Source organism: Arxiozyma heterogenica (genome assembly GCF_036370985.1).
Source record: "Arxiozyma heterogenica strain weizmannii chromosome Unknown scaffold_25, whole genome shotgun sequence".
Classification (NCBI taxonomy): domain Eukaryota; kingdom Fungi; phylum Ascomycota; class Saccharomycetes; order Saccharomycetales; family Saccharomycetaceae; genus Arxiozyma; species Arxiozyma heterogenica.
The window spans coordinates 1-24,202 of NW_027042678.1; the positions used below are offsets into that span (position 1 = coordinate 1).

Sequence of the window (24,202 nt, forward strand, 5' to 3'; positions counted from 1 at the left end):
CACATTCTCAGCAGATTTAGTATACAATATTATAATAGACTCCTTCGGTTTTTTATTTATGTATATAATGTATAATGATAAAATACAGAAGATGAGCAATGGAAGAAACATGATATGAAAAAAAAAAATGTTGGCTTTATATATTTTCATATCTCCTCTATCTTGTCTATGTATGGCACTAAATTTATGATGAAGTTTGTTTACATCTACTGACATGCAATCAATACATGTTCTACTTTTTGCTTATCAATTAATGTTTACTAAAATCTAATTGGTCTATTATTTATTCTAAAACGTTCGATTTCAGCAACCATAACTTATTTCAGTCGAAGTTTTGGGAAATAATTTGTATTTTAATCCAAAGTAAATATTTGTTAAGAATGTTTAAATATTTTGAGATTTTTCCTAAAACAAGATATAGAAAAATGGAATGTCATATTTTCATTTTCATTTACAATTAAGTTTGAAAAACCTCCAACAAAATAGAAGACGGACTTGTATGATGTAGATCATGAATTACAATTTAAAAGAAGGTTTCATATATAATTATTGTTCTATAATTCCTATACATCCTCTAATTAAAACACTTATGTCACAGACATTTTAATAATTTTAGATAACTTTTTTTTTTTAATTTGCAATATCTTAGTATTGCAAAGAAAACATCCTTGTAGTATGTTGATTTTTGAATCATTTGTTAACTGTTAATACATTTATTTTCCGTTATCGATATTTTCAAACCGTATGAATCCATATTTTTTAATTAATGGAAGTTATAATTAAGGTATGTTTGCTATATATATTCAAAATTAATGTTCAAAACTAAGACTTACTTGAAAACTCAAGGCAAATGCTCTTTAATAGAAGTGTTCTTTCGGCTAAAAGTATATTGACTTAACTAATGTTTTTTTCTAAGATTAAAAACTAGTTATTGGTAAGAATTTAAATTTAGAAATGTTATTGTTTTAATATAATGGAGGATTAATACACTACCTTTATATACAATAAACATATTTTCAAGCCATAAAGTACCTTTTGTAAAAAAAGATAAATAAATGGAAAAAACAATTCAAGAATATTTACCCATGATTTGTCTTGAAATAATTCTCGAAGTATCTCATTATAATTTCATAATTTCATTTAAATTTAATTATCCTTTTTTAAAAATATAACAGATAGAGAAGAGGGCTACTTGTACACTTTTTTCTTTTTGAACTTCTAACTCAAGTAGTGTTATTTAATACTATTCTTTCTTTAGAGATGAATGAATAGGGCATAATCTATATTTATGGAGTTACGATTAGCAACTGATTGCTGAGGGTGCTTGACCATTTTTAGAATTTAAAATTAGAAAACTTGTTGCTTTATTAATAATATTACCATAGTCACCATATTTTTAGTAAATTTTGTTTGATTTTAGAAACTAGAATATTACATTCACTGATGCAGTAATTTCCAGTGAATTACAAATTAATGTTACTCAAAGGAATAATTGCTTAACATATAATTAAACATATTAATTTTTTTTTGAGAATAATATTGGAAAAATTATTTTAGATTATTCACCAAGATGAGCAAGAAATATACTATTGTACACGTATATATTTGTAATAAATAATATGTTCTGATTTATATTAGAAAAGAAGAAGAAGAAGAAGAAATACTATATAACGTTTATCATGTCCAGTTTTATGTTTATCAATTGTGGTATTTAAAACTCTTCTGATCTGAGGAACTATTTTCAAAGAAATTTAACATTTATAAAGACATATCATCAAGCTTATTAGTCATTCAAGCAATACTTTCAAACCTTAATAAATTATACTAAGTCTTTGACAATCCAACAGAAAAAAAAATTAAAAAAGTGTCAGAATCAAATAAAATTATGAAAAAGTTGTAGCAATTGGTGCTTCATTTTTCGGACTAAATTTCTGTCTTTTTTTTATTTTTTTTTCTGACTTCTTATTGCATTTTTTTAAATTCATAAATGTCCCCTATCAAATTTAATTGTCATTTAAAAAAAAGCTTGGCAACAAGTTTGGAAACTATAAGAACTTTGTCATAATATTTCCTCCATTTAGCTCTACTCTATGTCTAAACATTAAGACAGCCGCTTTTGTTTTGGTTTTATCTTTTCTCTAATTATTTCTTTTCTCAATTTTCAGCTTAAAATATTTGATATTTTTTTGGTATGCTTGGTTCTGTTACCTTCTTTGATTGATCAAACACTAACTAAAGTACTATTTTTTTTTTCAAAGTTGTCAATACCTTAAAAATATAGCTATTTAAGATATTGATTTCTAGTGTGGCTCTCTGTCTTTTAGTTTATGGAATATTTTTTTTCTGTAAATATATATAAACATGTAATGGATATGGATTGTGTTAATTGACATTTTCGACTTTGTTTCCACAATATGTAGTGTTTTTTGTTTCTTTTTGAATTAGTATATTCAAGAAAACAAAAAATGACAAGAGGTAATTTTTACTCATTTGTTCAATAGTTGAAGATGTCTGAGATAAACAACCCAAAAACTGCTAATAAATATGGAAGATTTTTTTCAAAAGCATTATCTAAACTAGAAATTCCTGTTGAAGAAAGACAAACTTTATCTTTTTTAAGAAATCCTGACCTTTTACCGATTCGTAAAGATAGACAAACTTGGGGATTTTGGTCCAATTTTGGTTATTGGGGAATTATGTCCTTTTCTGTAGGTACTTGGATGTCTGCTGCTTCAGTTTTATCGTACAGTTTATTTTATCCAGAGACTATTGGAAACTTTATAATAGGTAACGTAGTTACTATCATGTTTACTTTAGCCAACTGTTATCCAGGTTGGGACTGGAAAGTTGGTTATACTTTATCTCAAAGATTTGTCTTTGGTATTTATGGATCCGTTGTTGGTATTTTAATCAGAGTGTTAATGAGCATTGTAAGTTATTCTCACCATACATGGATGGGTGGTATCTGTTTGAACATGATATTAAATTCATGGTCACGTCATTATCTTCACTTACCAAATACCTTGTCCAAAAATGTTGCTATGCAAACTAAAGGGATAATTGATTTTTTCTTATTCCATATCATAACTCTCTTTTTTTTACCTATTAAAACCTCATCAAATAAATTACATCTTAATCGCTTCATGTCTCGCCACATGTTTTTCCATGATGGGTATGACCATTTATTTAATTCATTTAGCTGGTGATGTAGGTGATCTCTTCACTTCTGCTAAAAGTACTGCTACTGGATCTGAAAAGGCTTGGGCCTGGGTTTACATGATTTCTTATTGGTTTGGATCTTTGTCTGGAATAAATAATACAAAACCAGTCAATAGTAACACCTGCGTCAAAAATTTCGGTCCGAGGATTAACTAAAGAATATAAAAAGTTATTGTAAGAGAGGTTTAAGTGGAAACAAGTGTTACTGTGAAAAAGTATTAAGCACTTCTTCTATTGTAACTTCCTAAGACTCTTACAGTGTTGGTTCACGATTGCTTTGGAATAGGCTGTTTCGAAGCATTACGTGTGTGTGGATGTATGTTATATATTGTCTCTGATATCAGGAAGAATTTTTCTTTATAAACTAAATTCTTTCTTAAAATACCAGAACATAATATTTTTCGACAAATTTTCTATTTTTATTCCTGTCAAAAAGTAAATAAAATATTATCATACAATTGTGTGGACAGATAAAGAAGCCCTAAAAGTGAAAGAAATGAAAAGGAAAGAAAAAAGAAAAATTGATACTTAAACCTTAAAATGTTCACCTCATTATTGAAAAAAAATAAAAATAGAAGTACAGCTCTTTCTTAGGGTTGGTTATCAGTAAAGTTAGAGGAAAAAAGAAAGGGGGGAGAATCAAGTTCTATGTATTTTCATGGTCCTTATAGCAATTAATATACATATTTATTCAATATAAATGGAAGGAGGAAACAAAGAAAAGATGTTACATGATGATAATTAAGATGTGGCTTTAAATTAACTATCTCGGTGTTAATATCTTAATAATCCCTTCATAGTTGGCCACTTAAAGTTATGTGGAATAAATAATAAAATGATGTGTCATGTTTTCTTTATTTTTAATTAAATCACAAATACTTGTAATAGAAATAAAAGCAATGTTTAACACTAATGAAATTGAATTAAAATTAGAATAAATAAGTATAGATGTATAAATATAAATATTATAGAAGAAATATATTGTTAAACAGAAAAGAAGATTTATTTGTTTTTTTAAGTACAAGGAATATTTAAATAATAGTAGTAAGTGAGATGATTAATGGTAATAGTATGTTCAAAAAGTGGGGAAAGCAAACAAAAAAAAAGGAGAAAAAAGTAAATGAATATAAGGTATTATTTTTTGTTATCAGTTCTTCTTAATTTCCAAATGATCTAATTGATCCTTTTCTATAGCTTCAGCTTCAGCCTCTAAAATGTAAGGTAACAGATAGTTAACATCATCTTTGGCCTTAATCCATTCATTTCTTGGTAATAGATGATGTGTTAACTCTTGTTGGTGAGCTCTAATAATTCTATAATTTCTGCTATAAGATTCATCTTCTGGCAATCTCCTTAACGCAGTTTGCAGGATTGGATTTTCTTCAGAGAATAGATCATTATATCTTAAACCTAACTTTCTGTAACCAGATAAATTGACAAATTTGTTGGCAACTGGAATACAAAGTTTAGATAAGACTGGAGATTTGAGGATATAATCACCAACTTTCACGATGGATGTAAAGGATTGTGGCATCTTATATTATATGTAATATATGTATTTTTGGTTCTGCAGTGATGGTTACTCAAGTTTATTTATTTTTTCTCTATTTTCTAATATATATACGTACGTATATTTATATTATTATCAAATAATTAAGAATGTGATTTCTGAAGGTCGTTCTTCCCTTTTTCTAGAACTATATGAAACTAGTCAATAACAGAAGAGTTGAGGGATGTAATAAATGACTTAGTAGTAGAAACTAATTTCTTTTTCTTCTTCTTCAGTTAGGAGGAGGTCTGTATTAAAAAAAAATAATAAGAAAAATAAATAGATAAGTGTAGGAGATGTAACAAAATCTCAATTGAATAAAACGGAAAAGATGGATTATTGACTACTGGAAAGAAGACTAGTTGATACATTTTGTATAGGCCCAGGATTTATTTATCTCTTTGTAATTTGACGGCTTTTTTCGGTCTACTCTATCTTCGAAGTCATATTGGGGGGGGGGAAGAAAAAAAAAGAGAGAAAGAAAAAACAAAAAAACAAAAAATAAAACAAAGAATGGAGAGAGAAAAGAAGAAGAAGAATATTTTTCGGTGTTTTCCGCCTCTCTGCTTTCTGTTTTTTTTTTTTGTTTTTTCTTTCACTCTGGGAAGGACGGCGAGGAGAGACGAACAGAACAGCAAAATTTCTTCCCTCTTTGAAAAAACGTGATTGGTTCAAATGTTGACAAAACCAAACAGTAGAATTCTTCCTGCATTTTGTGAGTGTTTGATAGCGGTAGTGGTGGAAGGTTGTTGTTGAGTAATGGGCTAAATGAGGACTATTTTGTTATTGTATACTCTCTCGTCTATGTCTTAGAAAGGAACCAAAGTTTTTATGTACACAGACATTATGTAGGGAGTTTGTTGTGGTCTCTATTCAGCTATGTACATCTATATAGATAGATAGATAGATATGCGCGTATTAGCTGTTGTAATAGTTTAGTGTGGAGTGGGATAAATAGGGGAAGTAAACAGTAAATCAACTTTTCTTTCGTACATATGTCATAATATATACATATACATACATATATATATATATCAGTTGGTCTATCAATGAGTAAAGTGATAAATAGAGATAGGTTCATCAGAGGATCAATAATCATACTTCTATTCTATTTTACATTTGATAAAAGCAAGAACAAAAAAAAATTTCCAAGAGGCCTTGAGATCATATAAAAATGATATAATTATTCATCTATTCATTCATTTTTTTTCCTCTTTGTTTGCTTTTTTTCCTTAATAGTGGTATTCGGTTGGTCTCTTACCGGAGGTGTTTGGGAAACCACATTCAAATAAAGATTTGTCAATTAAATCTGGGTTAGCTAAGATTTTGTCATAGGATTCTTGGTCTTTAACTAACACCATACCAGCATATCCAGTGGCGTTAATGGAAAGGTCAACATTCATTGAATCATCATCGTCGTCATTATCATCATCATTGTTATCATTAGTTTTTTTATCGTCATTGTCATTATCTTTTGCCTTTGGTTCATGTTTGACGTCCGTGGTCTTGGCGTGGGATCTTGGAACCAAACATATCCAATTCTTGGTTAACAAAACGTTATAACTTCTAACCATGTTTGGTGTTTCATTCAACCAGTCTTGGAAGAATGTCAAAGTTCTCTGCAATAATGAAAAATAGCACATAGCCAAGAGATCCTCATCAACAGAGTTACAGTCCTCTGGTAGTGGTAAGACAAAATGGGCAAATGCTACTTTATCATCTTGCAATGGTTCATCCTTAATGTTTGGTAGGAAATGTTCTTTACCACTACACAATTTGTCTTGGAACATTTTGAAATTTGAAGGAATCCTAAAAGATTGTAAATGTTTATGATTTTGAGATGAACCAGATTGTGGACCAGAGTTGTAAAACACCAAGTGTCTGATATTTTCATCTTCATCGTCCATCTTACAAAGATATTTGTAAGCAATCATTAAATCCTGTGGAGTCAATGCAGAGGATTGGTGTTGATAATTGTTGGTTACCAAAAGGGTATGTTCTGGGACTATGGGGTATTTGTTTAGAAGCAATTTGTAAGCACCATCACCATTTAGATCTGGGGTAATCAATAGATCTTCGTCTGGATTTTCAAATGGATCTTCTTTGTTGTCACTCTGTTCGCCATTGGATTTTGGTTTTTCAGCTAGGACTGGAGCAAAATGGACCAAATATGGCATGCCAGTTAATGAATCCTTCAATTTTTTGGAGCTAGATTTGGTTAATTTCAAAGAACCATTAGCAATGGCATTTTCGTACTTTTGATGGATAAGTTCGGAGATATTTGAATCAATCATTTTCAAAAAATGAGTATCAATTAGCAGGGCAAAGAAGGGGAGAAGAGGTTTAGCACAGGTGTTATGTTAATTGCTATATTCAATATCGATAACAATCTGACTTATTCAAACACATACGAAACAGAGTAGTTCCCTAATTACCTCTATAATTTAATATACCCATAAATAAATGAATAATACTCTAGCATTGACAAGTTTTACCAATCATTGTCACTATTATTTTCCAACAGCATTGAGAAGAAAGAAAGAAAAAAGGAAAGAAAAAATTTTATTCTCTAGGAGGGTAACTAAACAGGTGTTTGGGTGTAACGGACATGTATATCCGTCTTTTTTCATTTTTTCATTTTTTTATATTTTCTGCTTTATCTTTTTTGGCAGCGCAGCTGAAAAGAGTTCATTGAGTTTCCGTTACTTGGAAGAGATGGCTGCTGCTGTGTTTTGCCATTGATTGATTGATCGATCGATTGATTCGTAGCTTTGCTTGCATTAATTGATTAATTATTTTGTTTAATGTATCTAAATATAACAATTTCTTCATAGATCAAAATCTAAGGAAGTCGATAGAGACTGTTTTTTACTCTATTTTCTGGTATACTAAAAGAGAAGAAAACTATTTGTGTTAATAATCCGAGTAAATCAGAGATGCTTTTGTTCATTGAAAATTAGTGTGCTTAAACTGTTTATTTGAAACTAGAGTTCTTCTGAAAAAAATAACTTGAACTATTTTCTTGGTCTATACCTTACACCCTCAATGTATTTAACGGGTACTTTAAAGAAATGATGAAATTCACAAGTACTAGTATCCTTGATTCGTGTTTTCAATGATAGGAATAACATCCTAGTAGAAGTGGATTTGAGATCTACAAGTATGCACAAATTAGACGCCTAACAATATATATATGCATACAAACATACAAACATACAAACATACAAACATTCATGTATCTGTTATGTTCTCTCCATCTTATTCTTTGTATCCCAAATACACGGCTTGTGCGTCTTTCGGTCGTTCTCTTCTGTCTTTTCCCGCTTCTCCGCCACCATAGAGAGCAAATTCCGCGGATTGCTTGCACTCATCTTCATCAATAACAACTCGTCATGTGTATCTTCAATCTTTTTAATAAACAAACATCAACAACTAATAAAAGTTTGGAGATTAGTATCCATATTCAAAAAAAAAAAAATCAATTGAATAAATCTTGTGAATTGACACATCCTTTTTATGCCACTTGTCTTTAAACGTTGTCCTTCTATTTTTTTTAGTTGCTCTTGTAATAAACTAATTAACTGGCATATATTGATTTCAAATTCTCCTACCATTTAGTTTGACTTTTGGCTAGCATAATTAGAATAGTACAATGGTTTAAGTGGTTTAACTGTCTATCTTTAATAAGTATAAATAAGTTTTTTATTTTATTTTATTTTATTTTCAAGAAAAGTATATAGCAATTAACAATAATTTACATATAGATACTTTTGAATATTCTATTTGCTCGCTCATTCATTTGATTAATCAATAAAAGTTTATATCACAGAAGAATAGAACGTACCTTTTGGGGTGGTGTGTTTTTTTTGTTGTTTTGAAATAATTTATTAAAGTTTGATCTAAAATAAATACATATATTCGTTTTTTTCAATAAATGACGATGGCCACAGAAACTAGACAAGAAATTGATTATAAATGTGACTATTCTCGAAGAGTTTTCACAATTGCACTAGACATAGGTGGAACTTTAGCAAAAATTGTGTTCTCTCCAATAGATAGCAATAAATTAATGTTTTATTCGATCGAGACGGAAAGGATAGATGTGTTCATTAAATTGTTACACAATATTATAGAAGCATGGAACCAGAGCAACTATGAAACAACACAGATCATTGCCACTGGTGGTGGTGCATTCAAATTCTACGATTTATTAAACAAAGAATTTCCGATCCTTTATAACAAGATAGGTCAAGTGGATGAAATGGAATGTTTGATTAAAGGGCTTGATTTTTTTATACATGAAGTGCATTCTGAGGTGTTTACATATAATGATCAAGATGGGATACGAGAGATTGATCAATTGGTTAAAAGTGAGTCCAATGGTATCTATCCATATATGTTAGTCAACATTGGTTCAGGTGTGTCAATTTTGAAAGTTGATGAACCAAACGTTTTCACTAGAGTTGGAGGATCATCACTCGGAGGTGGCACTCTATGGGGACTTCTATCTTTAATTACAGGTGCTAAAACATACGACCAAATGTTGACATGGGCACAGAATGGTGATAACAATAATGTCGATATGTTGGTTGGCGATATATACGGTGCTGATTACAATAAGATTGGGTTGAAATCATCATCAATTGCCAGTTCTTTTGCTAAAGCATTTCAAAATAGGAAACCTGCGCTAGCTTCGTCAAATAAATTAAAGAAAGATGATAATGATAACCAACAATTTACATCTACTGAAATAATTCAAAACAGAAATAAATTTTTTAAGAATGAAGATATTTGTAAAAGTTTGCTTTATGCTATATCAAATAATATTGGACAGATTGCATACTTACAAGCAAAGATTCATAATGTGAAAACCATATATTTTGGTGGATCATACATTAGAGGACATTTAACAACAATGAATACATTAAGTTATGCAATCAACTTTTGGTCAGAAGGCTCAAAGAAAGCATTCTTTTTGAAACATGAAGGCTATTTAGGAGCTATGGGGGCTCTGTTAAAAGGCTTAGAAAAGTAATAACAATGGTTATGTATGTCTCTGCTTATATATATAGTAATGACCCTTATGATACACAACAATACATAGAATGTTAAGTTCTTTTTACTTTTTTTTTGGTGAACTGCGCAAAAATATATGCATGCAACCATAATGATAAATTTAGTTATTTTGATTACATTTTATTTTTTTTTTTTAGAATCAGGTATTAATAAGTTTGTTATTTACATAATCTATTATATGGAAAATATTCTTATTATGATAGAATTTATCATTAATATCTTTTTTTAACTGATTTATGGTTTGAAAATTGGTGCGGTTATTTATGTTATGTATGGTAATCTCTTCAAAAGAATTGTCCTGTATATTTATTTTGATTTTAATATTGTATTGCTCATGACATCGGAAAGTGATCCCTTTCTTGGAATCTTGGTACAGAAATTTAAACTCAGTTATACTAGTGTTCAAACAAGTTAGTAGGTGTTTTTCTTGTATTTTGATTAACTTTTTTATTACTTTATCATTTTGTTTTAAATTGTTTAACTCTGAACCAAAGTTTTTACTTATACTATTGATATTGCCCTGCGATTTATGGCCATTATGCCAATCATCAATCTCATTTTGAAGTAAACCTTTTTCCTGTGTTAATTTCTTGATATCATCACTATTTGCAATGCATTGTTCGTATTGTTGAATTTCATTAGTTTCCTTATTCTCTAAGTTAATTACTTTTTTGTTTCTAACCTCATCAATTTCATTCAATTCTTTTAATAAATCAGAACACTGAGTTAATTCGGTTTCGAATTTTGCTGTTAAATCATTTAGTTGGTCTTCCTTATTTAGAATTTCTTGACAAATTGAATTGATATTATTTCGTAAATTTTCAATCTCGATTTCCCGTTCATCAACATTGTCTTCTTTTAAAATTTGAACTTGATTCTCTAGATTTTTATAACGCGGATCCTTTACTGACTTAATATTCAATAATTGTTCTTTATTATCACTAATTGTGATCCTTAAAAATTGATCAAGTGATTCTTGTCCTAAATATAATTGGACTAAAGAATTCAACAGTGATTTAAACTCATCAATCTTATCTGGTAGTGATTCCAGATCAATAACCAATTCAGAGTCCTTATTAGAGTTGCCTTCGAGCAGATTATCAATTTGTAATAACTTATTCCCTTGAGATATTACATTTAGATTATCATTTATTTCATGTAAAATGGAATTATTTTGTTCTTTATCTTCAGTGCTGCTTTCTGATATTATCTTTTCAACATCTCTTTTGAGAGTGTGTATTTCATCGTTATAATGTGTTATACGGTTTGTCCCTTCTTGTAACATTAAGAATGTATTAACTAAATATTCGGAGTTGAATAGCTATTACCTAAGTAGTTGCTCTAAGTATATAGCAGAAAGAGAACAGTAATCACAGTGCTATAGAATATCTTTCTTCTATTTTATAACTGTTCTTTTTTCCCTTTACTTTTGTTGTTATCTTCAGCGATGCCCTAAAAGAAATTTCCAAATTTTTCTAAATTGTACAAAGTTTTTTAATTCATGTGTTTATTTTTTAAGATCCAAAAATTGAGTTAAACGAAAAAAAAATAAAAGATAAAATTTGTTTCTTATACTGTTAAAAAGGATTGATTATTTTAATACAAGCGGTTTTTGATAGGCTATATCTTAAGAACAACCCAACCTACTGCGTTTTGCTTGTGTCTTTCTTCCTCTCTCTAACTTTTCATTGATAAACTAATTATATTCTGGAGAAGAATGGCTTAAATATGGTTTATTGTTGGAGGGAATAGGTGTGAGTGAAACTGGGACTAATAAGATAAGACTAATAACAAGATAGCTAAACGATGTTTAAAGTTTAATATATTTGAGAAGATCTTAAATTGTTTAACTTTTTCTTTGGTTGTTATTGAATAGTCAGCTTGTCTATATTGCATAACTTAAGTTTGTTAAATCTGTACATGATATATATGTGCTTTCAAACATTTAACGAATGTGTCTATATGCAAAGAATAAATAAATAAGATTTTTTTTCTGTTCTGGTTCTTTTTTACCAGTTTATGTTCAGTTGATGTTTTATCAAATGAATAACACTTATTCAATTACAGTTAATGGATATTCTTGTAATATTTTTTTTCTGTGGTTATTTTTTTTTTCTGGATTTGATTGGAATATGGGCATGAATATGATAACGTACATCGTTTACTCATTCAGTGACTATATGTATTTTTTTAACATTCAACTCCAAGAAAAATTGAGAATGAGTGCTTATAATCTGACATTTTATATTTATATAGTCTAGAAGATTTATTACTTATATTTAGTATCTGAATTATTGGTCTTCTTTCTAAAATCACCACCACCTTTTTTCCACAACCATAATGCGTCTATCCCATATGTTCTAACAGATAAATTTTTAGTAAATTTCTCATCAGATGCAACTTCTAGAGTCAATATTATTTCTTCAGATTTAATTAGATCCCAAAACATTGCGTATATTTTATTCATAACATTTTGTATACTACCATCTTCTTTGTAAGTGTCAGAGTCTATTTCTGGGATCAATTGATAATATGATTGTTTCCCCAGCTTATAGAGTATACGACCAAGAGTCTGGATAGCGATACATCTTTGTGGTGCAAACGTAGATTTAGCCAATCGGTTCAACTCTAACAATGTATACCCTGCCAATTGAGGATCTGTTGAATGATGATGAAGTCCTGAACGGATAGTGTTATCGATCTTTCTCGTTGGAGGTACCAGATTTCCGTTAAAATCGAATCTGACCATTGATACATCATCGATAATAAATTTAGATGGGTCATCGTTACCCGGTAGGTCAGGCACTTGTTGCATCCATTTCAATTTTTCAATATCCTTTGGTAAATCAGGGAAAAATTTCTCATGTAATCTTTCATTAAAATTTGGATCATTTATGTCTAATGATATTAAATCTTCTTCATTATCAGATTCATTAAGAGACAATTTTTTCATGAAATGGACATCTTTCAATAAATCTTCGTTTGTCATATGATCAATACTTTGGGCCATTTGATAATCTAAAGGTGCAATATCATCCAAGTCATTAAATTCTTCTTCTTCTTCTTCTTCTTCTTCTTTTTCGACATGTTCAGCTTGTAGAGCTGTATTAAAACTAACATGTTTTGTTTTGTTTGTGATTATTTTTTCCTTTTCGTTTGCTTGCTTCTCTTCAAAAGTTTCATTACGATCTTTGCCGTGCAAAGCCCACCCAACTTGTTTTGGATCTAATTTAGGTAGATTTTCATTAATTCCACCAACCCAGGTTCCAGAAGCACCTTCAATCTCGGCAAATAAAGGAGGATTTTCTGAATCCTGGATATTTTGTCTACTTTTAATATTTTTCAAAAGGTTCTGTATCAACTTTGGTGATAATGTTGCTAATAATTCTTTTTGTTCATTAAGGATTTCTTCATTTGACATACTTTTCAAAACATTTAAATTTTCAAAGTGGATGGCGTCTACATCATTAATTGAATTTGTTGATTTATTTTTATTACCAGATATTCTAGTAGTAGTGGTGGTAGTAGTAGTAGTGTTTGACTTTTCCTGTTGTTGTTGTAGTTGCTGTTGTTTTTTCTTTTCTTTTAATCTTTGTTTCCAAGAAGATATTTTTTTAGGTTTATATAATTCAGGAAAACCAGTATTTTGTACAGATGGATCGATAGTTTTCTCTACGATATCAAAATTCAGCAAATCGTCATTATTGTTAGAATTATTGGCAATGCTTGTATGGACTTCTTTTTCTATAATATCACCTATAAGATCCATATTTTAGTAAATAGCCTTATATATATGTGTGTATATGTGGTATAACCTTTACTGATTACCTTATTAAAAAAAAATATGTTTAATCTGGAGGAAGGGCAAAACGTATAACAAAAAGCAATATATATATATGTGTGTGTGTATGTTAAAAGTAGCGATGACTTACACTTTAGTAATCAAATGTCTTTAATTTCGTCATATAAAATTATTATATGGATTGAAAAAGTGGCCCTATAGGCGATATCATTCGATACGAAAAGAACAATTTGGATATATAAATATGTATAATACGTACGTGTATATAAAGAATATTATCAAATGTATGCACGGATATAACAGATTAAACTATTGAGCCATACCCACTACCAGTAGGATCTACAGTGATATTAGCAGGATCGGTATTTGTATCAATAGAAGAAGAAGAGGAAGTGATATGATTGTGATTATTGATATTAGATGAGTCTACGGTATGTCCATCGTACGGATGTTTACTAATAACATATAAAGAATGTATTAAACTAGGGATAAATCCAAAGAAAAATAATAAAACATTGATTAAGAAATCCTTAGTGAAAAACCCTCTTTTTAACCAAACAGCAACAGGTGGTACAAAGATGGATACAAACACCAGAAACCAGTCGCGGGTATGCATTTTATATATATAGTGTATGTTGAATTCATAGACAATTACTCTACATAACGGTAAAATACGGAAAATTCATACAAATAATGTGTATATCGATATACATATGTATGTATATATGTAGGTATCAGTGTGTGTGTGTGTATCTGAAGAATAAAAATAACAAGCAGTAATGAGGATAGCGAAGTATTTACAAGGTGTATATAGTCATTATACATTATAAGAGGAAGAGAGAAAATTAATGGAAGATTGCAACTTTCCATGGTTAACACCCATACACCATGGACCTTTTTTTTCCATTCTACCGATTTCTAAAAAGTGTTTACTTTCAAACTTTTGTTTTGTTTTGTTTTGTTTTGTTTTACGGTGGCAGAGTCCTCGTTTTCGAAGGGCTGGGAAAAAACGGCGGGAGAATAAGAAAAAAATTTTTATTGCTTTATTTCTTTTTCCAGGTTCGAGAAATTATTTGTCCAGTGGAAGGAAATATTGTACTGTACAAAAGAATCGAAAATTGTCTAATTTTGTTTGACTCACTTCCGTCTCTTTCTTCATTTCCAAAGCTTTTGGTGTTTTGAATCGATGCTGTTGTCTTTTCGCGTCTTTCTTGCTCTTTTCTTTTTTCTATATTTCTTCTTTTTCTTTCGCGGTTTTTCTCGAAGTCTTGGAAACTGAATTTTTCCAGATTTTTCAATCTTGCTTCAATTTATTATTTCTTCTGTTTTCATGCATTACACCTAAGCATGACTATATATATATATATATATATGTGTGTGTACGTGTGTACGTGTTCATTTGTACATGTACGTGAGGTGTAAAGCTCTTCTTCTCATAATTTCTCTTGTATATTTAATCTTTTTCTACTTCCTTTCCCTTTTCTTTTTCCTTTCTTCTCTTTACTTCTTCTTCTTGTTCTCTTTGCTTACGTATAGATCCAAGCAAGAAGTCAATCACTCGCTCAACAGACTACTATTAATCCGTATACAATGCAATTCAAGACTGTTTTAGCTACTTTCGCTGCTGTTGCTGCTGTCCAAGCTTCTAACGCTTCCAACGCTACCAACGCCACCAACGCCACCAACCGTACTCACTCTTCCGTCTCTACTGGTGCTGCTGCTTCTAACACCTTGAACGCTGGTATTTTCGGTGCCGCTGTTGCTGCTGGTGTTGCCTTCTTATTCTAAGTATTTTAAATTATTATTGTATTATGACATTGTTTACTAATATATAAGTATACTTCTATATATAACATAAATAGACACTTTATTTAACTATACGTATAATAATAATAATAATAATACTTATTATAAAAAGATTTAGGTTATGTTTCTTCTTTCTCCATATATATATATGTATATATATATATATATATAATGTTCTAATGAATAGTGTGTATGTATTTATTGATTTTTTTTTTTCTTTTTAGGTAGTCTTCGTTTGTGATGATGAATCTCTTGGGTCTTCCTTTTATTTTGTTTTTTTTATTGAATACATATTCATTTCACACAATCTTGTTTCAAATAATCTCGGAATTAGATTTAAAAAGCGATGTGAAAAATATACATACCAAACCATGCTATACCATATTATATACAAACATATGTATATATATATATATGAAAAGAGAAGAAGTAAAATAGAATATTGGTCATTTAGTGTGATTATGTTTTATAGAGAATAATCAATTCAATTCGTACATATTCACTCAGCACATAAACTGTAACAACCACTTATTCATATTAATACATTTATTTACTTTTCATCCATCTTTTTCTTCTCTTTGTTTTCTGTCTTTTTTCTTTTATTTGTTTATTTATTCGTTTGCTTTTGCTTTTGCTTTTGCACTTTGCACTTTGCTTTGCTTTGCTTTACCAACTGAGGGATGTCAGACAAGATAAACCATAAACAACACTTTAATGAACTAAAATTTAAGAATTATAACAATAAACTTCTATTTAAAATACAATCTTTAGACAAGGAAAATGTGAAATGTTGTGACTGTAAGTCAACCGTTGATGTAGACTGGATATCGGTAAACCTGTTATGTGTTTTATGTATCAAGTGTTCCGGTATACACCGTTCTCTAGGGTCACATATCTCAAAGATCAGATCTTTGAAATTGGACAAATTTGAGGATAACTTGGAACTGAAGTTCTTGATCACCAACTTCACTGCAAACAGTTTTGTTAATGATATCTACGAATATAATTTGAATGAAAACCAAAAGCTAAAGCCCAATTGTACAGATTTACAAAGGTCCAATTTCATTAATTTGAAATATAAAACTAAGAAATTCATCAAAAGAGCAATTGATATTGATTTAGATCATAATGAGGTTCTAAATAAGTTTTTGGATGTTTTGAAATTGAACAATGTTAGAAGGTTGTACAAGTTTTTATCGAAGTTAATTAATACTAATTTGAAACAGCTGTCCATCAGTTATAGAAACTCTTTCGATTCAACTTTATTCCAAGTTAGTTTAAATTATTATCGTGTACAGAGCAACAATGATCAAAGGTTATACATAATAACGGAGTATTTGCTATGGAATGATATGATCATAGACAGTAATAGAGATGATCTTGCTATCAATTCAAATATTATGGCTAATCACCAAATAGGTTCCACCGAACTGTCTAAATATTGGGCGTTAAAAATTAAAACATTTGGTCTTTACGATTCATCACAATTATCATACAAGCCAATTTCGTCAAATAAGAGTAATATGCATATTACTACCACCATTAGTAATAACACTACTGCAAACTCTTCTGCATCAAGCAATAACACGTCATTGTTACGTAGTAAATCAAAGAAAAGATGGAGTCTAAGTTATATACCGAAATCACCAACGCAAAATATTATAACATTACACAATGCATTGAAGACTATTAAAGATAGTACTATTAAGAAATAAAGTAAGATACTTCTTTATCATTGCCTCTGGTTGTATATGACTTATTTTAACAAGTTACTAAACAGGTTATGCCCTCTCTTGTCTGTCTTCCTTCTTCATATTGCTTTCTCATCCCTGACCCTTTAATCTTTCCTTTTTGTTGTTGCTTCTATTAGCATTATTTATTTATTTTTCGGTTTTTCTTTTTAAAAAAAAAAACACATTATGACTCTTTTCTTTATTTTGATGCTAAAGTGTCACAAAATGATGTTGATTTGATTTGGCTATTGAATTGATAGAAACAAGTGAATTTTAGCAAGTAATGTAAGTAGGAATTGTTAAGACTGTGCTTTTGTCTATATTATATGGGAAGGAACTGTAAATATATACTGTAAAAAAGTATACAGACAAGAGTAAAGAAAGCAATAATAAAGAGGAGTGGTCAAAATATAATAATGAATATAGATTCTTTAAATAATGCCTTACAACCAACAATGTTGTATCAAATTCATGAATGCGTGGGTAAAGGTAATTTCGGTAACGTATACAAAGCCACCAACAATTTGACTAACAGTACGGTGGCAATTAAAGTCATTGATTTGGAGAATACAGATGATGATATCACTACAATTACTCAAGAAATCTTTTTCTTAGCAAGATTAAAAAATGAATATATTACACATTATATTACATCTTTATTAGACGATTCAATGTTGTGGATCATCATGGAGTTTTGTGGAGGTGGGTCCTGCTCCGATTTGTTGAAATATTGTTATAGGCATGGGTTATCAGAGGATAAGGTGGCATTTATCACTAGAAATGTTCTTAATGGGTTAGTATATTTACACAATCAAAAGATTATTCATAGAGATATAAAAGCTGCTAACATTTTATTGACTTTAGATGGACATATTAAAATAGGTGATTTTGGAGTGAGTGGACAAATTCAAACAACTTTGAAAAGGAATACTTTCGTTGGAACACCATATTGGATGGCTCCTGAAATTATTGTTTATCATGATTCAAATGATAATTATCCAGGAGATGGTTATAATGAGATGGCGGACATTTGGTCGTTAGGTATTACTGTTTATGAATTGGTGACGGGAGCGCCTCCTTTGAGTAAAGAAGATCCAATGCAAGTTATGATCTCAATAATAAACAAGAGCCCACCAAGGTTGTTAGATGATATCTATTCGCAGGATATCAAGGGATTCATCATTAACTGTTTACAAAGAAAACCTGAAGATAGGGCTAAACCATCAGAATTATTAATTCATTCTTTTATTGTTGTAAATGCTGATATTATTGCTAACTTAAAAGAAGATGTCATGGTTTGTAATAATTTGAAAAGACAATATCAAAAATTTAGAGAATTAAATAAAAAGAAACCTCTCTATCACCATGTTGGTGATGCCTTATCGAACAAATCACAATCGTTTGGATGCAGTGACACTTGGGACTTTAATGTTAATAATAGGGAAACTTTTGAATATCAAAGAATCAAGCCTTCTCAAACAGAATCAGTCTACTATTCAAGTGCTATATCATCAAATGTGTTAAGAGACAGGGATGGATCATTTAATAATTGTAATCATAATAATATGACTGTAACTCCATTGACAATCCATGATACATCATCTTTAAAGAAGAATTATCCTTGTTCACCTTTAATACCAGTAGTAGCATCACAACCAGCTCATCGAGTAATCCAAGGTGTATCTCAGAATAAAATAATTAAGTATGATTTAGGATCGGGAATGGAGATAGATACGAAGTCAAAATCTTTAAGTAAATCTTTAAGAATTAATCAAAATGAAGAGATCGATTGTATAAATGATGTGATCGGCTATTGTTTTAAACAGATGGAAATAAGAGCTAATGAAGAAGAGACTAAAGCTTACGTTAATACTTTATGGCAGACATTTCTTGCTATTGAAAATGAAATCCCTGGCTTTGCAGACGTGTTTGTGGAAGAATTTATGAATAGGTTAGAAATGAAAAATAGTTTTTTAGAATCGCGCAATTGTAGTAGTATAAATATGTAATACATTAAATGATGATGTGTAACAATAACTTGCTTTGTTTCTTTTAATTTTTTGTTAATTTTTTTATATTTTACTTCCTGCAAATTCATTTCAATCTTGGTGGAAGTAGGTAACAGGTAATTTACCTTAGTTGAAAGATTTTATAACTAGACGCAATCCTTTTTTACATCATGAAATTACGCAAGACATTTAATAAAATGAATATTTACTGGGTGAAAAAAATTCAAGAGAGCAGTAATCAAGTGTTATCTTAACACAATGCTGAATATTATTGGTTTTTTTTAGTATTCTTAAATAAAAAAAGTGATATTTTGCTAATAACACAGATATTGCAAAAAATGCAATACAAAAAGTAATATAGAAATATTAATTTTAATTTTCATACAAATGTTTTTATTTTAATTTTTTTGCTTAGTTTTGTAATAATTTTACATAGGCAATGCCTATGTTAAATTAATTTATATTTATACTTTCTCATTTGTTTAAACGTTATCAAAAAGGGGGGAATATGGAGAAACTTCATTAATATATACAAGAATTAGCAACATGCATCTATTTAATTCGATTAGTAAATTTGTTCCAAGAATAGTGAAGCTTTATAACTGACACTCATTCTTTTGTTTGTATTAGTAATTTTATAGGTTATATAATATGACAAAACATCTACAAAGCAACATGGCCCACTTCTTTATTAATAATATCAACAAAAAATTATATTATTATCATGAAATTAATTACAGTACACTTTTACAATACGACTTTTATTTGTCTTAAACAAATATATAATTATTGAAGAATACAAAAATTATGATTTTTTTGCTATATATTAATATGTATATATATTTGTGCTAATTTATGTACCATTAAGTTAAAATTTAGTCTTGTGTCTTATTGCTTCTTTGATATTGTAGGCTAAAATCGGCTTACTGAAAGCTCTTTGCTAAAAGTAAGGCAAACATTTTTAATGACATTTAGTTAAATGAGAGCTGAAGTAAACATATATAAGTGGAATAGAATACTCTTTTAAAATAGCTTAATTGAGATATCTCTTTATCAGTTTGTTTTTAGTCTATTCTTAATTAATAGCTATTTGAATATACATATTTAATACGGTCAGACAAAGAAGGAACTACAATCATAGAAGTATGCTGGCGTTAGTAGTATTACCATTGATGGCCACTGCTAGTTACTTATCTAAAAGAGAAGATGCAAAATATCAGAAAATGATGAAGGAAGCTAAAAGCAAAACAATTCCTTCTACAAAGGCAAATGATCTCTTTGGTGTCGTTGTTCCTTCTGTTAGTAAGCATAAGGATGTGGAAACAAATGAACATGGTTTATCAGTTTTGTTAAACACTAAACTAGAAAAACTTGTAGCTGCGTCAGGACAATATAATGGATCATCTCGTTTTTCTGCTAATAGCTTAACCTCTAAAATATTCAAAGATGTTGATTGTGACATGAATTTAACACCATATTCAAAACTTGCACTGATGACAGGGATAGGTATAGATGTGAAATATCCAATCATATTGGAAGAACATAATGAAGAAATAAATTCTTTAAAAAATAAGGTTAGCCCAGACAAGAAATTTAAATTGCTGCCATCAATAGCTGAGTTTTCAAACTTATTACCACCCCTGTTATCAAAACTACAATTAATCGAAAATTGTCATCAATTTGAAAAATATACAAGTACTGATCCTGTTTTATTGAATTCATTTATCCATCAACATTTAAATGAAATAATTTGGATGGGAATATATTATTCTATGAACTACACTAATTTCATTTCATCATATCCCATTGATGCGGGATGATATTATGCCATTTTATGGTATTGCCCATTCTTTACTACCAGTTTCATTAGTGTACTTAATTTCACATTATTTATATATATATGCATATACATATGCACGTTGTTTAAAAATATGTAATTGTCTTTATTAATTTTCCTTTGATGGTTGTTTTGCTAAATAAAAGATTGTTAATTTGTCAACTATTTGTATACAAAAGTTATAATATAACTAATCAAAAAAATAATGGGGAAAGGGACACAAGTCTGAAGGATAATCGTGTTTTAATCGATTGAAAAGAACAATTATATTCATTAAAAAATTATATTAAAATGATGTACTACAATTGAAGAAGATAGAGAAGAAATAAGTCACACGAAAAGATGTATACGTTATGAAATTTTGTAGTATTGATAATCATAGAAAAATGTCACAAATAGTGAATGCTGACATAATAATTTATTGTATTTAAATTTATTCTGCTAAAAATATATGGATAAACATTCTTATGTAAAGATGGGGGATATGAACAGTTTGTAATATAATAATGTTTATTCACTAGTGGGTCTAAATAGGAAACATTTATTTATAATATACGCGTGGTTAATATTAGTATATTAGTTTCCTTAATTACTTATAATTATGTATATATACTATTCTTAGCTTATAACTATTAGATATATAAAGATGATGTTATTGATGAATAGCTTTGACCAGTTTAACATCAAAAACCAAATCAGCAGCTGGTGGTATAACACCTGGAATACCATTAGCACCATATGCAAGATTGCTAGGGATTTTTAAAGTACGTTCTTCACCAACACACATCCCGACAATACCTTCATCCCAACCTTTAATGACCATACCACTTCCTAATTTAAATGAAATAGGTTTGCCTCTGTCGTAACTAGAATCAAATTTTTTATCATTTTCTAATAGTTTACCAGTGTAATGAACTTGAACTGCATCGCCAACTAATGCTTTATTGGTGCATTTATCAACGGGAATTCTCTTTGTAATATCAATTTCTAATTCTTTTAATGTTCCAGCTACGGAAACACCTACTAAAGAAGATATGAAACAGATTAGACTAAACTTCATCTCAATATTGAAATAGAATGTATATGAAATAAAATTATTTAACGTACTGAACTTAACCCTGTGGTTGTAGTGTGCATCCTGTAACTTGGTATTTTGCTAAACTAGCAACGATAGCTTGGTGGTCGTAAGTGCAAAGCTAAGGGGTGTTAGAACTTGTTCTCTTTTTTATATCATACTTTTTTTTTCTGATTTATTATTTTTCACATTTTCGATCACCTTTTTTCTTTGCGCGTAAAATTTCTATAATTCAGTATTCTATTTTGTTATAACTTACATATAGAGATTAATATAAATATAGATATGTATATATAGATAAGCAAATCTATAATTCATCGTGTGCTACTGGTTTATCATCTGGGTGATTATCTGAGGTAGATTCGGCCTTCTTTACGATAGTTTCTTGAGATTTGACAGTTTTTTGCTCATTAGAATCAAAAAGAGAATTCAATTTTGGCTCTTGTTCCTCCTCATCTATATCAATATCTACATTTTCAGCTGGGTAAGTCTTAAAATATAGCTTAAGCCCATCTGCATGGTGAGTACCATTGTTTTTCAAAAATTTCATAAGTTTTATTGGTGTTTTTGGTCCAGATAATGTAATTGGAACAGTGTCGTTACCCGAAGGGTATAAAATAATTGTTGGATAAGAATATATGGCAAATGATGCAATATCATTAGCTTGCATATTGATATCCGCAAATAAAACTTTAGACTTTAATTTTTCATCAGATGCAAATACATCAGCTACTTTATGGAAATTATCATTACCTTTCTTGTTACGGATATCAAATGGTGCATAGTATCTGACAATAACGTCTTTACTGTTGTTCAATACAATATCATCATGGGTTTTTGCTACTAGTTTAAAAACATTAGAATTCTGTTCAGTTGGGATTTCTTCAGATTTTATTATTGGTTCAGCGACGCCATTAATAAAATCTTCTACTAATATTGCCACTTCAGTTTGATTTAAGATTGGTAGACTTGTTATTAATTTATATTCTTCTGCAGGCATCTGTTTAATACCGTATTTTCTGTTATTAATCATATCATGGATACCAAACAATGGGAACTGTTCCCTCATGTTCAAATATTTAACATGGCTGTGATAAACTTTGGCATCTAGACCAATAAAATTAATCTTACCTCTATATTTTTGGCCTAACTGAGTGAAAAATGGTGTCAATTCCTCTAATTCTTTGTTTGTTAAATAGAAATAATAGCCTAGTGGTAACTTAGAATCGATATAATTTTTAAAAGTCTCTGGTTCGACATCAGCAAATGGTGGTAATATAGAGTATTGTAACCAACTTTTAAATTCAGAGGAATCTTCCACTATTGCGGTTAAATTACCCTCGAATACAATTGGTTCTCCTCTAGATGTAACGTTAGCAGGATTGAATGGTTTATACAACCCAACTTTGTAGGGTAAAAATGTGTTGTTATCATGAGTATTGGTGTTATTATTCATTGAATCCACTCTATAATTGACAAAGATATGGGAATTAAACAATTGGTTAGCTAAGTATGATACTGTTTCGTTAAGTTCATAGAGCCCGTTATTGACTACAACATATTCATCGGAAATATCTGGATCAATTAAAATTTGATTCAATTCATCTCTATTGTTAGCTGTAAGTATACTACATTCATCCTGAGCCAGCATGTAAGAGACCAACCCATCGACAGACTTATCTTTCTCCACGTCCATTGAGTGTACTAAACGGTGATTTTTAAAGACTCTCAAAGTTGGGAAATATGTAACTTTTAACTCAGAACAGATATAATCATCTTCCTCACAATTAATTTGAATAACTTCGATGCCACGAGGTTTTAATATTGTGGCCACCTGTTCTAAATCAGGTAATAACATTTTAGAGTGAGGGCAGTTGGGGACTGTGAATTCAGCCAGGATTAAATCTTTAGAGGTAATGCATTCAGCAAATGTATCAGTAGTAATCTTGGTGATGTTTGTATTATTTTCGTCAATTAGCGCAGCATATTGACCCAAAACATTAGTCCATAGAAGAGATATCCAGATAATAAATAGTGAAGCCATATTTTTAGAAAGCCAGTGAGGCAGCTATTTGAGTAGTAACAAAAAAAAAAAA

General features: G+C 29.6%; 12 protein-coding genes across 12 annotated transcripts; 5 read left to right on the forward strand and 7 right to left on the reverse strand.

Annotated features, from left to right (window-relative positions):
- Positions 1 to 2,507: 2,507 nt before the first annotated feature.
- PWA37_002847 (uncharacterized protein) lies at positions 2,508 to 3,206 on the forward strand (the record flags this gene model as incomplete). The annotated part of the gene is made up of 1 exon (XM_064859398.1): positions 2,508 to 3,206. One exon carries the CDS (start codon positions 2,508 to 2,510, stop codon positions 3,204 to 3,206), a length of 699 nt encoding a protein of 232 aa, XP_064713641.1.
- A 1,160-nt stretch (positions 3,207 to 4,366) lies between these two features.
- QCR7 (ubiquinol--cytochrome-c reductase subunit 7) lies at positions 4,367 to 4,753 on the reverse strand (the record flags this gene model as incomplete). Its single annotated transcript, XM_064859399.1, has 1 exon — positions 4,367 to 4,753. One exon carries the CDS (start codon positions 4,751 to 4,753, stop codon positions 4,367 to 4,369), a length of 387 nt encoding a protein of 128 aa, XP_064713642.1.
- Positions 4,754 to 6,000: 1,247 nt separating this feature from the next.
- Positions 6,001 to 7,062, reverse strand: APA2 (bifunctional AP-4-A phosphorylase/ADP sulfurylase; the record flags this gene model as incomplete). Its single annotated transcript, XM_064859400.1, has 1 exon — positions 6,001 to 7,062. One exon carries the CDS (start codon positions 7,060 to 7,062, stop codon positions 6,001 to 6,003), a length of 1,062 nt encoding a protein of 353 aa, XP_064713643.1.
- A 1,640-nt stretch (positions 7,063 to 8,702) lies between these two features.
- On the forward strand, positions 8,703 to 9,803 carry CAB1 (pantothenate kinase; the record flags this gene model as incomplete). Its single annotated transcript, XM_064859401.1, has 1 exon — positions 8,703 to 9,803. The coding sequence occupies one exon, from the start codon at positions 8,703 to 8,705 to the stop codon at positions 9,801 to 9,803; it is 1,101 nt and encodes a 366-aa protein (XP_064713644.1).
- A 180-nt stretch (positions 9,804 to 9,983) lies between these two features.
- On the reverse strand, positions 9,984 to 11,129 carry KRE28 (Kre28p; the record flags this gene model as incomplete). Its single annotated transcript, XM_064859402.1, has 1 exon — positions 9,984 to 11,129. One exon carries the CDS (start codon positions 11,127 to 11,129, stop codon positions 9,984 to 9,986), a length of 1,146 nt encoding a protein of 381 aa, XP_064713645.1.
- A 984-nt stretch (positions 11,130 to 12,113) lies between these two features.
- Positions 12,114 to 13,613, reverse strand: RBA50 (Rba50p; the record flags this gene model as incomplete). The annotated part of the gene is made up of 1 exon (XM_064859403.1): positions 12,114 to 13,613. The coding sequence occupies one exon, from the start codon at positions 13,611 to 13,613 to the stop codon at positions 12,114 to 12,116; it is 1,500 nt and encodes a 499-aa protein (XP_064713646.1).
- Positions 13,614 to 13,950: 337 nt separating this feature from the next.
- Positions 13,951 to 14,262, reverse strand: SNA2 (Sna2p; the record flags this gene model as incomplete). The annotated part of the gene is made up of 1 exon (XM_064859404.1): positions 13,951 to 14,262. One exon carries the CDS (start codon positions 14,260 to 14,262, stop codon positions 13,951 to 13,953), a length of 312 nt encoding a protein of 103 aa, XP_064713647.1.
- Positions 14,263 to 16,132: 1,870 nt separating this feature from the next.
- AGE1 (GTPase-activating protein AGE1) lies at positions 16,133 to 17,167 on the forward strand (the record flags this gene model as incomplete). Its single annotated transcript, XM_064859405.1, has 1 exon — positions 16,133 to 17,167. The coding sequence occupies one exon, from the start codon at positions 16,133 to 16,135 to the stop codon at positions 17,165 to 17,167; it is 1,035 nt and encodes a 344-aa protein (XP_064713648.1).
- Positions 17,168 to 17,601: 434 nt separating this feature from the next.
- On the forward strand, positions 17,602 to 19,194 carry SPS1 (putative serine/threonine protein kinase SPS1; the record flags this gene model as incomplete). Its single annotated transcript, XM_064859406.1, has 1 exon — positions 17,602 to 19,194. One exon carries the CDS (start codon positions 17,602 to 17,604, stop codon positions 19,192 to 19,194), a length of 1,593 nt encoding a protein of 530 aa, XP_064713649.1.
- Positions 19,195 to 20,339: 1,145 nt separating this feature from the next.
- On the forward strand, positions 20,340 to 21,014 carry PWA37_002856 (uncharacterized protein; the record flags this gene model as incomplete). The annotated part of the gene is made up of 1 exon (XM_064859407.1): positions 20,340 to 21,014. One exon carries the CDS (start codon positions 20,340 to 20,342, stop codon positions 21,012 to 21,014), a length of 675 nt encoding a protein of 224 aa, XP_064713650.1.
- Positions 21,015 to 21,683: 669 nt separating this feature from the next.
- FPR2 (peptidylprolyl isomerase family protein FPR2) lies at positions 21,684 to 22,091 on the reverse strand (the record flags this gene model as incomplete). Its single annotated transcript, XM_064859408.1, has 1 exon — positions 21,684 to 22,091. One exon carries the CDS (start codon positions 22,089 to 22,091, stop codon positions 21,684 to 21,686), a length of 408 nt encoding a protein of 135 aa, XP_064713651.1.
- Positions 22,092 to 22,413: 322 nt separating this feature from the next.
- Positions 22,414 to 24,150, reverse strand: EUG1 (protein disulfide isomerase EUG1; the record flags this gene model as incomplete). The annotated part of the gene is made up of 1 exon (XM_064859409.1): positions 22,414 to 24,150. One exon carries the CDS (start codon positions 24,148 to 24,150, stop codon positions 22,414 to 22,416), a length of 1,737 nt encoding a protein of 578 aa, XP_064713652.1.
- Between the last annotated feature and the right edge of the window lie 52 nt (positions 24,151 to 24,202).